The sequence below is a fragment of the Pelodiscus sinensis genome, chromosome 6 (genome assembly GCF_052426305.1).
Source record: "Pelodiscus sinensis isolate ZL-2025 chromosome 6, ASM5242630v1, whole genome shotgun sequence".
Lineage (NCBI taxonomy): Eukaryota > Metazoa > Chordata > Testudines > Trionychidae > Pelodiscus > Pelodiscus sinensis.
In genome coordinates this window covers 55,165,983-55,185,294 of record NC_143057.1, presented here as the reverse complement: position 1 = coordinate 55,185,294, position 19,312 = coordinate 55,165,983, and the positions used below count along the sequence as shown (strand labels likewise).

The following is a 19,312-nucleotide window of genomic DNA, read 5'->3' as shown; positions in this document are numbered from 1 at the left end:
AGTTGAAGATGCAATTCTTTAGATTTACTACATTCTTGGATTGGTAAACCAGAGACTCCACTGCGAATGGAATATTTTAGCATTGACTTCAATAATTTGAAGGCTGGTTCTCATCTAAAAGGGATTCTAAAAATAGTATTGTGGGGGTCCATTCACAGTGCCTCCATGACTCCAGATCAGATTTGCTCAGTTACCTAAAAAAGGGGTAGTTTTTAAAGCTACCATAGCATGCAACCTCAATCTGACATCTGGAAAATCAAGATGTATTCATTCTGGCACATGTATCACCAATACGAAAAAAAAATTCTTCAGTCCAAATTCTCTCCTCACTTACACTTGTGCAAACTCACTGACTTTAATGCTGGTCACATAATTAAAGAGTTTCATTTTTGCTGATGATGTCTAGTCCAAAATATAACCCAGTTCACTCTAGTTATGTTGATTCTGAAGGGCTAAGCAGGAATAAATGGTAACAATCAACAGACTGAGATGACTCTCAATACAAGTGTAATTCTGATTTGAGTAAGAAGGATCATTTAATCTCTGAGCTATTCTGACATGACCTTCTCTCCATGGCTGCACATCAATTCCTCTTGGAGGGGTCAAAAGCTTTGGCTCTAAGCTAACCAACATTACCATGAACCTTTGGATTTAGGAGCATAGCCCAGAGAGCCCTGTCCCATTCACTCATTTCCTACCCCTTAAGCCTGTAAAGGAGCTTCTGCAGGCTTCCAAGGAGACAAGCATGCAGATTCCATCCTCATTGTATCAAGCTACCCACTTCTGTCTGAATATTGGAAGACAAAATCAGCACATGGTTTGATACTTGGTCAGATAATCAGATTCCTACTTTCATCCATTCTATGTTGCGCATGCATGAACGTGTGCGCACACACAATTTCAGCCCTACAATGTGAGCTTAATATTGTGGGTGGGGGAGACTCTAAACATCTTCCAGATCTGACAAGCTTTAGACTATTTTAGGTATATGATGGGGGACCAATGATCTGTATCCAGTAGGAAGATACAATCTTGGAGCCATAAAAATTCACCTGTCGTTAAGGAAATGAGTGCATGTTTCCCTCCGAGCATCACAATATCATTCAATGGCATTCACAGATAAAGGCAAGAAGCTCCCAGAAGGACAAGTGTGTAGATTTGATATTGTCATAGGGCTCACAAGGTGCAAGCTGATTGCTCACGATAAGGTGGTAAAAATGAAATCTACAAGTGGGTCAAAAACAGATGGAAAAATGGTAATGGAACTGGTAGGAAACAGAGAGCACAGTCATTCAGGAAAGAATGGTGAGTGAAAATTCCCCCCGTTGGAGGCTGAATGTCTAGCGTGACATACATGAAAGCTTTCCCAAGGGATAGCTTCCCTGCTCTGGTACAGGGGCACAGCCATGATACAGATTATGGTGTGTGTAAGTAAGGTGTCCTGTACTCTTGCTGACATCCTGTCAATTTGCTTAAGGTTGTTCTGGGCTACTAACTTGCCATTTCTTTAGCAGAAATGTTTGAGTTATGATTAGTCCATAAACATCTCCAAAAAAATGAAATAAAAAATAGATGGTTTCAAGCAACATCATAAACAGCTACACTTTGGAAAAACATCAGTAGAAAAGTAAAGTAAATACATTATAGAAGTTATACACACCCAACAACATATCTTGACATAAACATGAACTTTGTTTTTAAACTCTTTGCACAAAGTTTATAAAAGGTTCTTAAGAGAAGTAGCGCAAACCCAGCTCTCTACACTGATAAGTATGTGGTTAAATAAGGGATTAATTGCATTAATTTTAATCGCTATACATAAAAATAAAGCTAGTAAGTTGTATAAACCATAAGCTCTTTGGGGGAAAAGAACTGTTTTCTTATGTGTATGCAATGCCTAACACAAAGGGACACTGCTCTTTGATAGGGGCCTGTTTAGGCACTACTGCAATGTCAATAAATATGCCTGTTTCTAGTCACAGCCCTGCCAATACACCTCAGTTCTGATCTGCAACACCTGGTCTACTCATACCTGGGCTTCTCTTTTACAAGCACAGCCAATTGTTGAACACATTGCAAGGTTCTGGGTGTTGAATAAAACTCTACTAGAACTTCAGGTAAGATCAACCAATTCACTTTCCCACTGATGACCTGCAGTAGAACGTGAATTATGTCCTGAAATAGAAGACTAATGTATCAGTCATCTGTACCACCTAATCAAACCAGCAGCTTGGTGTAAAATACATGATAATGCAGTAGCAGTGCCATAATAACTCAATTTACATTTAGTGTTTTACACAATAAAGCACATTCTTAACACACAGATTACTTTTAGTGATGACACATCTCTGAAAAGAACAGTTTGTTTCCTCATAGTAAAACCAAACTGGTTAGAAACAGGGATGACAACTCCATTGTGATCATTTGACTTATCAGATCTTGTTCTTCTGGAAGCATAAAACATGAACCCACCACAAAGTATCCAAAATTTTGATTGTTCATCATGAATTATTTTGTCAGTGCAAACACGCTTTTGTGAATACATTCACACATGCACTGAAACTATCTGATCATTTAGCACACCTTTATACTCCTACACTGGTGTATTGTGTGTACACTTGTGAGGTAAACTTTTCTCCATAATACACAAAATTCTCCAAATGCTGTCAAACTGCTACTATTTTACTTGAAAAAAACCTGGCCTACATAATAGTTGGTGCAACTTTTTGGAAGGCATTATTAATGGGCACTATTTTAGTCTGTTATGATGAGGAACGACAGATTTGTGGGGGGATTTTAAAGTAAGAATAGAAAACAATTTCTGTACTTGCAAGAATTGAAATCCTTTATCTTAAAGCCTCCACAGGGTTGCTGTCCATTTATACTCAAAGTCAGTAAATTATTTTTCTATAAAATTAGTCTTTCAGAACTGACTTTTTCCCCTGCCCTCCTTTTTTATTCTGTCTTTGATGCCAAACTCTTGATTACTTCTCCACTACAGAGACTTCATATCTGGAGAGCCAACATCTGTAAAAACATTTGTAATGAAAACACTACTAATACAACCCCCCGGAGAAGCAAATGACATGATCTAAGTTTATAACCGCCTTTTTGCAGTTTTGTCTTTAACAATAGCAGAGCTGGTGCTTCCTATCCAAGACTGGACACAGGTCATGATAATTGAAGCACAGTAGTATCAAAATAAATAATTGAGTAAATATGTATCAACTAGTAGATGTAATTCAGTAGCACTTAACAGATGCAACAGAGAATTTCTACCCTTGATCACTGTGTCATGGGTTTAGAGGATCTCAGTGGACGGAAACAAGAACCTATTAATTCCAGTGAAGGGGAGGGGGTGAATACTTGAAACCTCAGAGTCAGACATAATGTTACCATAATAGAAAAAGTGCAGTTATTGAAAGTAGCTTACAAATTGTCAAATAACTTAATTACAGAAATGAAGTACAATCACTGTAACACCACAAAAAAAGAAATCCACACGAGAAGAAGCTATGCAACTATATTTTAAAAAATCTTGCTCCAAAGCATAATACTGTTGCTTTCTTTTATATAATTCATCTGGCAAATTTATCACTGAATTACATTGCACTGCAGTTACAAAGTTTTTTAAAAGCCAAGATTTTTCAGATAAGCATTGTAATAATTAGCAAAGAAACATTTGTTCATTTATTTTTACAAGTCTCAAAAACTTTATCAAAACTACACTGTCAGATGTGAGAGTATGAAAACCACTGTTATTACACGTCTACCTTTGTATCTTGAACCAACAGTGCTAAATAGTTATTTCAGGTAACACTTCTAGTAGTGAAGTTGTCTAGTGCCACGAAAGTCAGAATTGTTGATATATAAATATTCAATAATTAATGTGCCTAACGGAGATGAGAAAATGGCTATCAAACTGCTAATCTTATCACATGTAAATAATGAGTTTGCAGATGCTATCATGTTTTGAGGTACCAATTATTCACTACATTAAAAACTGAATTTGAACAAATACAGGCCCAGATTCTGCAACTGATTCCGTATAAAAATCTGCCCTTGCAGAGTCAATTGCAGGGTTAGAGCCATGGTCATCTAGCAGATTAAGGCAAACTGAATCAATCTCCAACAGACTAAAAAACAAGAATACAATAAACAATCCTCTGGAGATCCACGACTCCTTGCAACCGTTACCCAAATTATGGGTCATGACCCCAGCATGAGAGGTAGGGGGACAGAGTACCCAAAGAACTGTATGTTGGGAAAAAATTAGCAAATGTAAGAAAGCATTTGCTAAGTGAAAAGAAAGATAAACCCCTACTGTGGCATACTGCAACCAACTGTAAGATGGCACCCATGCATGTATAGGTGCAGCACAGTTATCAACATGTGAGTCACATGGGTGCTGGGAACACTGCCAGAGTGGCACCTGGGCTGTCAATCTGCCAACATGGCAGCTGAAGCTATACTTCTCCTAATTTCAGAGGGCTTGCCAAGTTAGTCTGTAACTGGAAAATCTTAAACACACCATGAATGGTCTAGCAGCACCTTAAAGACTAACAAAACATGTAGATGATATCATGAGCTTTTGTGGGCACAACCCACTTCTTCAGATGAATGGAGTTCCTAAAGGTCCAGTTCTTAAAAAAAAAAAAAAAAAAATAGGTGATGGGGAGGATGAGAGGAGAGGACAAGAGAAGGAAAAAGAAAGGGGGGGGGGGGAGTCAATTAGAGTGTCCATGCTACATAAAGCTGATAAAGAAGGTGCAAATTGTTCTTAAGTATCCATTATTTGGTTTTTTGTGTCATTAGGATATGGAATATAATGGGTCATCCAGCCAATGTCTCTAGTCATACCTTTGTGATAGGAATCAAACCTGTAAATGATGTTAAGTTCTAAGGCTTCCCTGTGTAGTTGGCTTGTGGAATTGGCCTGAAACAATATGGTGACTTTGAGATCCATTAATGAGTGTCCAAGAAGGTTAAAATGTTACCCAACAGGTTTGGGTATGTTGCCTTTTAAGATATCTGATTTGTGTCTATTGATTCTTTCCCATAGAGACTGTCCAGTCTGGCCAATACACATTGCAGAGGGGCTTTGCTGGCATAGATCACATTAGTGGATGTGGTTTCACTGGATTGCTACTGTGCAGAAACAAGATTGGCTCTTGAGTTAATTCAATGCACATCTATAGAAAAATATACTTATTACCAATAAGCAGCTATTTTAGATTGAAAAGCCTTTGGACAAGTTGTTTAAAAAAAGTACAACTATTCTGTATATAAACAGACTAAAATTCCGTCCACATCCTTTTCTATCCTGGTCAAAATACAGATTTTTTGTCAATAGGTACAAACAAATTGACAATACAATTTTTTGTCAATAGGTACAAAAAATTGTCAATAGGTACAAACAAAAATATATAAAAAAATCTTTTCTAGAGGGTCACAGAATATATATTTCCTATTCTTACAATGTTGTTTTTAAAGTTAAATTGACCTGAACATCTAGGTAACATGCCTAGAAACAGGTTTAAAATGTCATCATCTAGTGAATTAATAAAAATATTTTAATTAATTAAAATGAAAAATGTTCATGTTGATGAATGCCAAAAAAGCCTTTCAGTATCTCCACCTTTTTTCTTATTGTAAAAGATATGTAAAAGTAGCCAATGTATTAGAAACACATAAAACTTGCGATGTTTTCATGGATTGAATATATTGATTATTGCAAGCACTTAAAACTAAGACAAGATTTTTGTAACAATAAATTGAAGCAAAAATATTTTCCTAAATACACAAATTTGAAAATAAAAATCAAACTCAGCCTCTGTAAAATGTGAAGTTGTTTGAATTCAGATTTTTATTTCTTAAATAGCAAAAACATGGAAATCACAACATTTAAAATATTATCAGATTAAAGGTGAAAATGTTTACATTGACCTAAACCAAAGTAAATGGAACTTCAATATTTTAAAATAGTTACCTTTTATTAGTCTAAGGCCCCCTCTAGTGTTGGGAAAAAAAATAATCCCAGCAAACAAACTTTTTGAGAAAGAGGACTCAAAGAACTCTGAACAGAGCCTCCATTCAAGATTATAAAAACATCCCACATTTATTTGACATTTGCATATAATCATACATCAGTGATATAGAATATGTAGCCATAATTAAGTATCTACAATTCTCCATACGTTTATAATGAACGCTCAGGTAACCATTATTCCGACTGCCAGTGGAAGTTTATTGCTTTTTTAAAAATCTAGCATCTTTAAACCCATTACAATAAACATTTTTTAAAAACTGACAATTTTACTAAGTATTACACCTTGTTGTTATGAAGCCTGAATATTGAAAAATGACCATTTCTAATGGAAAGTTTTATGGTCCTTTTCCTGCAAAGTAAGTGACCTAAAGTTTGTTTTCTTCTGAAAAAGTGACCTAAACAAACCTTTCATTAAATAAATTATTGACCTGTGGTAGAATAAAGAAATACTGCCATCTTTATCAACAATGCATCAAAACCAATACAAAGTCAGTATACCATGAAAATGAAGTTCTAAAACAAGAGTATGGCACTTATATGGCTATAGAGCCATAAAAGTCCAGTGATGATTTTAAATAAAAACGTAAGTATCCTCATCAACTGTATTCATTCATATTTTAAGTGAAGCTGAATTGCTGAGGTTTGTTTCCAGAACTATGAATTTGCATCAGTAACTAACATTTGTGACATCAGGAGATATATAAAACCCCAAACACTCACTGATGGGAGAAGACAGTAAGTGTAAGCTTTCAACTCTGCTCTCACTACAAATTTAACTATGCTAAAACAGATTAAAGGTCTTATAATGTAGGCAGGCCTGCCCTGCCGATGGAAGGGAGGAGAGGGCGAAGGGAGAGGAAAGGGCAAAAGGAGCAGTTGCCTTGAGGCCTGTCAATTCAAAAGGGCCTGGTGTTCCCGGATGCTGTCATTGCTACTAAGGCAGCCAGAGCCATGGGCTCTTTAAAATGGCCACTGGAGCACCTGTTGGCATGCTGTGGATAGTACTAAAGGGCTGGCAGAAGGAGGCTAGACTGCTTCTTCTGGAAGCACGGACCCACCCCATCTTTCCCAGGGGCCCAGCAATTCTGTCAGCCCCCCTGAATGCCGAGTGACCCTTATTCAACAGTGGCAGTCACAAAAAAAACCAACAAAAAAACAAAAACAAAACAAAACAAAAACTACAACAACAACAACAAAAACCCACAACATCCTTCTATTCTTTGTGCTCTTCTTTTATGGCAATTATTTAGCTTCTTTATATCTCAGTTTCATGCCCAAAAAGTAAGTTTTCTGCTAAAAGAATGGTCAGCTATACATTTATGGTTAAACTATTTTAACTGCAGTCACAAAGTTTAAAACTAAAATAAATTAAACATTTGCCAATGTAACAGGACAACTGAAGAAATGCAACACCTGTTTTGGCTAAGAAGTTACCAAACTCATCACTGGGAATGACTGCAGTCTCTTTTTACTAATACAATTTTAATGAAAACCCATTTAAAAAGAAATCCACAAAACAAGTTATGAAAAATACCGAAGGGAAGCTTAGAACAGATATATTTTTTAAAAATGCTATTATAAATAAATCCAGCCAGGGTCATGGGGAGAGATAGAAAATAGTTAAACAGAACATTCAAAAAATATTTAAGTATATTTACATATAAATATATTTTAACAAAAATTCGTTAATAAAAAATAAAAACGTATGCTCTGATCCTGCAGAAGCTTACACACGTATTTAACATCATGTGCTTGGATCAAGGCCTTAGTTTGTAAACATAATCATTCTGTTATTCTAAAACTAAGGATATTTGACAACTTAAATATTTTTTCCAATCATACTGTACTATTTACTGCTGCTTCTTTTTGAAAGAGCCTCTCTGATTTGGCGATCCAATTCATTTACTATATGGTCTTCATGATTATACACACCTGTTCTCAACAAGGTATCTCTCTCTTCTATCAAGCGAGTGAGATAATCATCCAAGCTTTCATTTAATTGCCTACTATGAAGACTACCCATTTGCTCAACTGAAATATCTCTGGAATCTTGTGATTGTTTTTTGTCTTCATGTTGCTTTAGCCTGAGAATAAAAACGTATATCATTCAGGTAAAGGACACACAGAAAATCTGTCTTGTTAAATATGTTTTAGATGGATTTTTATTGAGATTACTTCTGAAGTAATGGAAGTCAAGGAATTTTTTTTTTTTAATTAAAACAAACTAACCCTTGCTCGGGTAAATTTAAAGGAATCCTTTTAAATCCAAGAATACCTTAGATCAGGGCTACTTAACTTTGGAAGCCCTGAGGGCCACAATGATACTCACAGTACATGCTGAGAGCCGCAACTCAAGTGTGATTGCATATATATGCAAATATATGCAAACAGCTCTTCACGCTGATGGCATGAATACAAAGATTAAGGCAAGACTACACAACACACAGGCCCTATTTAAGTCAGTTCTGCTGATACTAATAAAATGCAATATTCACCCGATTTCCACCCTTATGACAGCACTTTTAATGAGCAATGACAGTCCAGGAATTTAATTACTAAAACGCATATCAACAGAAGGCCATTATATTGACTACATTTTTTATCTGGCTCTCACCTATGGGCCATTTGTTGAGCCCCGCATAAACCCAAACCACACTCTGGGCCTTAGACAGGCTGCAAGCCGCCTGCTGGCTACGTATTAAGTAGCCCTGCCTTAGATCGTTTGTGTACCATGATTTCATCAAGATTTCTACTTATATAATGCTATTTAAAAACTCACATAAGTGGCCAAGATCAGATTTTAAAATTACTGGAAACACAATAATAGATGGAGAACACATTAGATATACTTAAAATATAAATATGTGGGCCAAGAGGAGAATTGAAAATCTCCATTAGGGTAGCTTTTTCCGACAGTTCTGCTTAGAACTGAAGGTTTAAAAAAAAAAAAAAAAAAAAAAGGCTTGTTGTAGTATAAGCACAATCATGACAAAAACTGGGTATAGTGGCCTTTGGCATAGATTTTCTATAATACAAGACTGTTATATTTTATAAATGAACAATTTTTACCCAAGGGACACTAAACCATGTTCTTTTATTGGATTGACAGCCAATTAAAAATTTGATTTAACTGAACCTTCCCCTATTATAAGGCAAGGGGGAAAAAAATCCTACAACTGCTGTAATACCTGTTCAGTTCATTTCTAATATCCTCCAGCTCTTTTCGCTCAGTTTTCCCCACTTCTTTCTCCTCTGCTGCCAAATAGCGTAGTCTCATGTGCTCCAGCTCTTGTTGCTGCTTTTTAAGGCGGGCCATTGCATTCTCTTGTTCACGCTAAGGGAAAAAAATAGTTTGACATTAAATATTACTCATAAAAAGTGCTAACTGTAATTAGTGTTTCAGAACCCACAAGTAATAATATAGATACAGCATACAGACATAGAAAATAAGTAGCAAAATCAATACACTAAATACTTTTATATAGATTAGATTAATTCTGATGTTAGGCACAAATGAAGCAAAAAAGACTGAGGCAGAAGTTTGCATCAATCAAAATCACAATAAACATTTTTTGAGAACCAAATGAAACCAACTCTAAGGCCAAAAATACCAGCTCAGTCAGCAGTAGACTATCAAATGGGTATATTTTAGAACTGATGCGCATGGATCTTCAGTTTTTAATTAAAAACAAACACATACTGCAGTCTTGAATACTGCTCAAGTAAATACGTGACAGAGGGGCTATATAAATACCTAGATAGATAATTATAAACACTAACATTCAATATTGTGAAAAATAACATTTGAAAATTGTAAGGAACAGTACGTGACTCTCTCCGTCCTACTAAACCTGCAGAGCATAGCACCACAAAGTTTTGTTCAGCAAAGGTAATTTTATCCTAAGAAAAGAACTTCTTTCTAAACTGGTATCCTGTCTTAGGGCATGTCTACACAGACATTTAATTCACTGCAACCTGGGATGTGAATCTACTGTGAATAGCCTGCCATATGCTATTGTCAGTGTGGATCCTGCTGATCTGCATTAAGAGTGTTCTTTAAACTACTTCTATTTAAGCGCTGGATAGATAAAACTGTTCTAAAGAACCGTATAGTTCCAGGTCCGAAGGTTAGTGTGGGGTAAATTCACATGCCAGTTTGTGGCACATTAAATGTTCATGTAGACAAGTTATTCAAGCCTGGCTTGAAACACTAAAATAGATTCAGATTTCTTCTTATATTTATTCTATTTTCAAACTGAGTAAAAGTCCAAAGGAGGAAGAAATAAAAACATTGACTTGTTTTAGTTTTTTTTGTAAATAAATTTGGCTTGGTTAGTAACTGGGTTTTTCAAAGTTCATAATTGCTAAAATATAATTACATGCCCAGCATCGAACATGACATTTTATAGCAAAACCAGGGACAAAACCTAGTTCTTCTTGTTGATATTAAATTGCATTAACCACAAGAACTATCTTTTTCCCCCCCTGTCATTTTCTGACTAATGAGCTATAGAATATTGCTTAATTTACTGTGCACTGAAAGGAGCGGGAATCCTGCACGAAACAGCATATTATCATGTCATTAGATACTAGATGTCATAGTACAGGTGTCAGCAACCTTTTTGAAGTGGCGTGCCAAGATTCAACCCTCCTGCCCTGGGTCGTGCCACTCTCCTGGGGGGGGGAGGGGGGGAGGGGGGGAGGAGAGAGGAGATGGGGAGAGCTCTTTCCAGCGTGTGGCCCATGGACCAATGCAAACCTTTCTATGGACTACCTGTTGCTAATGGAAACTCACCATTAACTACATAATTATGCCTGAGCCATTTTGCTAGTGCTGCCGTTGGAGAGAACAATTTAATTTAAATTATTAAACAGATTAAGCATTTTTAGCGTTCTCATGTTAGTTTACCAAATTTCATTTTAAATAAAGTAAAATATTATGTCCAACACAAAAAGTTTCAATGTTTTCTTTATTGATGGCAGGGGTGGAGAAACTTTTTGGTTCGGGGGTGAGGGTGGGGGGGTGTCACTGAAACACAGAAAAAAAAATCAGTTGAGAACCACACAAGTGAGAAACAAAAAAACTCCTCCCCAAACCCCCAACCCTCACTGATGTGGCCCCCAACTGAGACACCTCACTCTTCTGGCACTCCAGCTCCCATGTAGTGAGCAGAAGGGACAGGGGGGACTGAAGTTCAGGGTTTCCTAGAGGTGAGATTTACTTTTCTGGGGCCCCAGAGTTAGTGGATTTTTGTGGACCCCCTTAGGGTCTGAGGTGGGAACAAAAATGAGGGGTTCAATGTGTGGGACAGGGCTGTCAGCCCTGGGATAGGGATGGGAGTGCAGGATCTGGCAGGAGGTTGGATGCAGGTCAGGGTGAGGAGGATAGGATCTGGAAGGGAGTTTGGCAGCAGAAGGTATGGGGTGGGGGTAGGAGAGGGAGGTTGGAGGTGGGAGGAGGTTGGGGGAGTAAAGCAGAAAAGGTGAGAATGCAGCCAAATAGCTAGTTGGGGAGGGAGGCAAAGAAGTGGGGAGTAAAGGAAAGTGAAGCTTCTGCAAAGTAAAATTGTATCCCCCTCACATCTTCCCTCTGCTCCAGCCTTGCACCTCTCAGCCCCAGGACTCCTCCCAGCCTAACCCCCTGCATCGACTCTCAGTGCAACCCCTGCTCCACATCCTCCTTCACCCCCTCCTGCCATCATATCCCTGTGCCCACAGCACTCTCACTGGCAGGGAAGCAGCGCTGGGACTTGCAGGCCCCCAGGAGCAGCGCTGGAGCGAGAAGAGGTTATGTGTGTGTGGGGAGGAGGGGCAGAGTCTCTTCCCTGCCTGGACCAGCCCTTTGCCTGCAGGCTGTGGCTCCGGGGCTGGGGTAGGCAGAGCGCTGGGTCCAGCCAGGCCAGATGTAGCAGGGCTTTGGGGAAAGGGTTCTTCGCCCCCACACACAGCCCGCAGGGAACAGCACAGCACAGCCTGGGCCCTGGCACCACATGTGCTGGCCACCCATCCATAGCTCTGCGGAGCAGGCCCAGATCCGCCCTCTCCCAAAGCAGGAGGCAGCCCCAGGGATACACGCGTGCACCTCTCCCACCTTCTCCCCAGCAGGAAGCCGGAGCTGCTTCTCTTCTAGCCTGCAGCTGCATGGCTGAGGCTCAAGCCACAGCATGGGCTCCCCGCTGTGGGGTGGGGGCTAAGCTCCCAGTCTGCATGCCAGTAAAAATCGGCTTGCATGCCGCTTGTGGCAGGTATACTGGGGGTTGCTTACCTCTGTCAGTGCATCATAACTCTTAATTCTGGCATATCTTAACTTGTGCTTGATTTTGCAACTTAAACATTTTAATTATTTGCAAGCATTTTACTCTTCAATTTTTGACTTCATTAATAAAATCTATTCGTATAATATATATAATTCACCAGTCCTGGCACCACCGGGAATTAAAAAGCAGAAAAGAGATGAATTAGGAAAGGATAGAAACCTGTAGCCTGAAGTGTGTCCAAAAAGGAAAGAAAAGATCAGTAACGATTAGTAAATGAATGAAGCAACTACCACGTTGTAGCCCTGCAAATTTCCTCATGATATGGCTATGTCTTTCTTTCCATGAGTCAGCCCTATAGACTTGCAGACTGAAGCAAAGGACAGTAAGTCTATTTTGCTATCTGGGCTTTGTACTATTAAAGTCAATGGAGCTCACTCTTAAAGTCAATGGAGCATTAGTTAAATTCAGCGGGACCAAGACATCAGTGTCTGGCCTTTTTAAATGTGAAACAGAGCACACAATTTGTAGAAGGGAACAGTACTTAAGAGTACTCAGAATACATATAATAAAGCAAACTTCAGTAGGATAGACTAGGCAAAAAGGAAGAAGAGTAACATCCTAATTGAAGGAAAAAGGCTGAGTTCCCTTGCGATAAAACTTTCATAGTTGTTCACAATCCTATTTTTGTCCAAAAGAACAGTATCAACGGTTCTCCTTAATGGTTAAAGCTCCGAACTCATTTAATGGATAAAATAGTGCAAAGCCGGGATGACCAGATTAAATTTATATCTATGCAAAAGAAACCAAAGGGCCAGACTGATCATCTTGACTGCAGATAAGTTTACAAACAGGAGTAGGATCCAGCACTTCTCCATAATAGCCCCAAAGTTCCTGGTGCTTGCATTAGAACCAGCAAGAAGCTTAACCTTTGTGAAAAGATGCAACAGAGAAAAAGTCAGTTACCAATTAATGCTGTGTTGTTACTCAAAGGAGCAAATAGGGCTGCATACAGAGACAATGTACCTTGGTTGTAATGTTTTGATAGGATTTCAGGAGATTATCCGTAATCTGAACAGAATAAATCCAGATGTTTCAGGCTCTTATTCTTTAGATAGAAAGAGTCTAGGAACACAAGTTCAAGCAGCTGATCTAGTAGTCTTTCAGAGGACTCTCCACAACAGGAAGTTTGAAGAGATTTGACAGACAACTCCTTGAAATCATCCATTACCAAAAAGTGGAATGCCCAACCCATCATTATGTCATCTAATCCCATCTGATTTTCCTGTTGACATTAATGATGATAAAAGAGATAGAGAAGAACCTCCCTTAACCACTGCAATGAGTAGGTTCAACTTGTCAAGCTATCTTTACCCAGTGCGTGAGAACAACAGGACCATATTTGTGATTGTAGAATATAACTGTGCCTACCTCCTATGGGGTTTCCTAGAAGACCAAGATCCTGGAGAGAACCTGTTGGTTTAAACCCTTCTCCTCTGTCTTGAGAACTAGCCCACATATTGAAAGTTCATTTGTATACAGAGAGAGATGACATTATGATGTTTTTCCTTTCACCACAGATCAGAATTCTGAATTGTCTTTGAAGAGAAAAGCTCTAAGTTCCTCTCCTCTTTCAACCTGTATCACAATACAAGCTCCCAGTTGTCATGCTCTCTAAAGGACTATTATGGATTCTGGGGAAAGCCTGAATTTCTATAAGAAACATCCAAATGGTCCTCAGGTCCATTTAACTAACCTCCCTTCTGTACTGATGCTCCTGTCATGTAAAAAGAGCACAGGTGGGTTCCCCAGCTCCTCAAACTTGTTTTTTTCAAGATTCAGAATGTGCGTGATAGTTGGGGGGGATTTCATTTGAAGTAGATTATTGGGAGAAGTCCACCACAAGAGAAAAAAGAAGTTTGAAAAGGCTGGGAGTGAAGCTTGTTCCTGTACAATATTCTTTGCTTCATGATGGTCTATGGTTATACAAAGAAAGCTTAAGTGACCTAGAAAGTGAAAGTACAGGTTGAACCTCCCAAATCTGAGATTCTCTGGTCTAGCAACATCTGTGAGCTGGCAAGGTAACAAATGTTGAAGAATCAAAGAGCCCCAGGAGCAGGAACCAGCCAGAAGAACACAGGGTCCCAGTAGGGCCAGCAGCAGCTACACAGGGGAACCCTGGCATCAGCAGGGCCAGGTGGCATCAGGGAGCCTTTGTGTTAGCGGTGTCAGGTTGCCAGAGAGCCCCTGGCAGTGGGGGCCAGCAGTGGCTGGGCAGCCCAGCCGGGGAATCCTAGGAACAGTGGCAGTAGTGAGGCTGTGATGGCTGGGAAGCCCTGACTGGGAAACCCCTGGATGGTAGCAGTGCGAGAGCGCTGGCTAAGAAACCTTGGGCAGGCTGCAGCAGGGTAATTCCCAGGGACTGCCCCGGCCAGGGAACCCCAAGAAACCCCCAGCAGCAGTGGGGCCGGTGGTGGCAGGCGGCCCAGGGCCAGAAAATCTCAAGGAACCCCTGGAGGTAGCAGGGCTGGCAGCGGCAGGGCAATTCTGGCGAGGGAACACCTGGCAGTAGGGCAGGGAACCCCAGCCTTGAGAGCCCCAGGGAGAGGAGCTGGCAATGGGGCAGCCAGCAGGGGAGCACTGACCTCCGGTAGTCTGGCAAACTCCCTGGTCTGGGACAGCTCAGGTCCTGAGAGTGCTGGACAGGGAGGTCCAACCTGTATATATTTTTAAGGCTGATGTACCAGTCATCCCTGGCTAGGTGGAGACAAACTAGCTGTAGGGTAGAAACCTCTTGATTCTTCCTTAGTCAAAAGAAAGTCTGGATGTCTTCTTTTATGCTGCAATGGTCTAACAGTTTTGGTCCAGAAGTTTCTTGATAGAGAAAATCATTAATGACAGGTTGAGGGACATAAATGAGGGATAATGAGAACAGCAGTCACAAATGAAATCTGTGGAAGCCAATGTGAGCGAGACCTTGTGGAGAAACAAGGACTACATGATGTTACCTTTGTCATTTCATCACAGCAGAATGGGCTGCATCAGGCCTTCCAGCCTTGCACCAAGCTGAAGCAAAGCTACACAGGAAGTGGAAGCAGAGTGGATATACATGTGGTGATTGTACAAAGCATTTTTTTCTATTTGGGCAAAGAATTAAGAAAGTGAGCTGTTGCAGTGAAACAGGAGATAGCTTAGTTTGAAGGTGCTAAAATGCCTCCTGCCCATACAAACCAGGAATTAGTCTCCAAGAAACTTTTTCTCCAACAACAGCTGTGGACAGTACTTCCCAGCAGCATCAAGATTAATACATTGGGTACAGTATAATTTATAAGCAAATCTTAACTAAGATTACTACAATAAAATCCTTCAACACAGTAGTAGTTTGATGTATTTATTGCTAAGGCATTCTATATTTTGATAATTTTTATTGTTCCTATGATAAGCGGAAAAGTATCAGTTTTATAACTTAGAAAGTCAAAACAAAACAAAAATACTGGTATGGGTATGAATTACCCAACTGGAAGATGTGCTTATATTTTTAGCTGTGTCATTTTCTCTTTTTTTCAATACCATATTAGCACAATATCTAAAACCAATCTTCTCCTGGAAAATCCATAAAAGCACAGGGGAAGTGATCCTATAGACTACACGACAATTTATGGTTCAAACTATAATTATGTAGTTTAAAATGCAAACCCCTTATTCTAAATTACATAATATTATTTACCAAGCATAATTATTTTTAATCTTTTATAGTCTGTCAATCTATATGCTGAACATTCAGAAATAAATGTGATTTATGTAGCATTCAGAATAAACAGAAACTAGCTCCCCACAGAATTATTCAATAAAGGAAAAGCATGTTAAAAATGTACATTATATATCTGACAAGGATAGAGGAGTTAGTATGATTTTCATATATTGTATGTTATGTATGATACAGTACAAAATCTTAGCATTCAATTGTATCACATCAGAGGACAGAAAAAGAATGGATCCTTTGTAAAACTCAGATTTTGGGGAGGAGAGTGAAGGAAAGATTCTTTATCCATATTTGGTGATGAAAATTGCTACCCTTTATCAGACTCTTTCAGATACCAAAACCATTTTTTTTCAATCACACTTTCAATACTGCACCATGAAACAAGCTCCCTATTCACTGGTGCTAAAAATAGTGTAAGTGTGAGACTATTTCAATCTTAATGGAAATTACTGAAAAATGTCTTTTGAAACCAGGAAGAGATATTGAAATGATTCAGCATTCTCACGTTCATTTATACTATTTATATTACATTCTATTTCACACTGAACTGACAAATAAAGCAAGGACAGTTACATTTTTGCAGTTTCTCTAATATTAAGTATTTTCATTATAAAGCTACAATATATTAATGAGACAGGGAAAAAGATCTTAATTTTTACAGTGCTGAAATAATGAAATGGACTGCCTCTGCAAAAAAGGTACATTGCCACTAATACTTTGAGGAATCACAATAATGCAAAGATTAATCCAAATATTAAACATCCTCCATGAGGGGTGCTGAAGGCCACTAAACCAAAACTATAAACTGTATATAAGATGGAAACCTCAGGCTGGGGTAGGGGAGTGCAGAAGCACCCCCAGAATCCATGGTCTCTACCAATTTATCTTAACAAAAAGCGTAGTTAATGTATTTTAAAAATATTATTTATCATCTCCATTCTATTTGTAATACTCCTAACCTAAAGACAAACAGAAGAGTATTTTTAGGTCTGAAACTGCTTACTGAGCTGATACTCTCCTCATATGGAGAAATATAGATTTCAGATAGCTATTTTGCCTGGATGGATAATTTTCATATTACACAATCACATTTTGAAGTTTAAAATCAAATGACTCCTGGAGCACTCTAACTGATTTCACTAAATGGTTTGAAAAAAGCAAAACATTCCTGAAATATATTTTCTCAGATATATATCTACTTCTGATAGCGTGCTAGGAGACGAAGGTGGAATAGTACGCCTCTGAAATGAAGGAACCCCTGCTCAAGTTTACCAGGTCACCAAATATCAACAGCCCCCCAGTGGAGCAGAGAAATAAGAAAGCGTCAGAAGACCCAGAAGCCCATGTCAGCAAATTATGTTTTATATTTACTGAAGAGATATTTTTACATTCACTGGTTATATGGTACAGCACCATTCTATTACTCTATTCTCACTGAGTGTCTCACTCACCCTGCCTTCTATACTGTCCTCTCCTTCACTTTTTCTCTCTCTCCCCTCAAAAAATCATATATTCTTTTTTCCAGTTCCTATACTCAAAATTCATGTCACCAATGACCTAACCAAGCAAAAACAAACAAACAAGCCATACCTAGCTAACAAAGTCTCTGCCAATCAGGTGCAATTATTTAATCCTGGTATCTTCTTTTTCATCATCCTTCATTTCTTTGTGTGTCTTGAGATTGCAAGCTCTTCTGGGGCAGGAATGATGCTTTTTTATAGGTTTGAACAGTGCCTTGCATATTTTGGGCTCCAAATCATGATTTTGGGCCTTTAGATACTACAGCAATTTATGAATTAAATAATCAGTAACCAAGCAAAATAATCAGATTATAGAAGAATCCCTTCATGCCGCCAGGTGCTCAAGTTAAGAGGCTCTTCAATCAAAAGAGTACAATCTTTATTTTGCTATAGATGCCTATAAATCCAAAGGGGAGATGTAAACATACATACACTAGACTAAACAATGGCTAAATAGCAGCCACTATTCACTCTCCCACTCACACATACCATACTAGTCTGTGGGAAAAAAATTACGACTGAAGCTCAGGAACTCAAGTAAAGTTTTCTGAAAATAACCCAGAGCTGACAAGTCAGTAGGAGGGCCTGGATGGTTTCAAGACACAGTTTTTAACCAAGACTTGGACCTCCAACTGTTTTTTTTAAACAAAGATTTACATCCCATCCTCGGCTAAATTACTTATAAATTAATCAAATTAATTACTCTAAGTGGATAAGCAGAAGGCTGGACAAGATAGAGCCGATGTCAGCCAATAAGGTCTGTGTTATTTTAAACAAATCCATCAGTTCTGCTTTGAACTAACCCATAGAGTACAAATATGGTAAAAATATCTCATCCCAAAATATACATAATTCTTATTTAAGAATAAACTTTGTTTCTGTTAATTTTCCAGATCAAAAAAGGGAGATCACCAGTCTTCAAAATTGGCATAAATATCGCTTGCAAACTACAGCCACTATTGCAAGTTACAACCACAATTGCAATATTGTTTTTAAAAAGGGATTTCTTGCATCAAACTTTTGTTAACTTTTACATCTTGAACCTGCAAAGTCGTAAGCATGTGTGTAATCTGCACGAGTAGATCCACTGACTTTAAACTCAACTTCCGTGAGTAAAATTATATTTGTGCTTACCGGTAAATCTCTGCAGGATCTGGATCTTAGTTGGCAAATTTTAAAGACCAAGATTTTAAAGCCTTGAGGTATTTAAAAAAAAATGCAGATTGGGGAGCGTGCACTTTAAACAAAACATTTTGTTAAACAGTACAAATAAAAAGTTACAGTAAATATCTTCAAGGAAAAAAGTGGATGGGTGTGTGTAAGGGAGAAATATCTGTGTGGCTTTGTGACAATTTGTGGATTTTCAGAATATTTTATAAACTTTTACACCATCATCAAATATATTTATAATGTATAATTTTGTAGTTTTCATACTTCAGGATGAGCCTTTGTCACAAACATCAGGGACTTCCCTAATTATAACTGGTTTTACTCCATTTGATTATCCAAAAATTCCAGCTAGAGAGAAATTAAGAATTTCTTCCTTTTAATGTGCATATAGTCTATAGAATATAAAACCGTCACAGCTATGACTGGATTCCCAAAGAGAAAAAGAAAAGAAAATGCTATAATTAAGGAAACAATGACTTTTAAAGTTTAAAATCAGAAGAAAAGAGCATTTTGCTAAATACTTAGGCAGTTGATTATACTTCTTTATTTCATAAAT

At 38.3% G+C, this 19,312-nt stretch overlaps 1 protein-coding gene across 2 annotated transcripts in view; it reads right to left on the bottom strand.

Moving 5' to 3' along the window:
• Positions 1-5,843: 5,843 nt before the first annotated feature.
• The window catches only part of CEP120 (centrosomal protein 120), a 63,113-nt gene continuing 49,644 nt past the window's right edge, over positions 5,844-19,312 (bottom strand). For both annotated transcript variants that reach the window (XM_075931936.2, XM_006130100.5), the window contains 2 exons: positions 9,238-9,383; positions 5,844-8,133 (listed from right to left, as the gene is read on the bottom strand). In XM_075931936.2, coding sequence (XP_075788051.2) covers positions 7,896-8,133; positions 9,238-9,383 — 384 coding nt within the window. In that variant the 3' untranslated portion in view covers positions 5,844-7,895. The remainder of the gene's footprint in view (positions 8,134-9,237; positions 9,384-19,312) is intronic.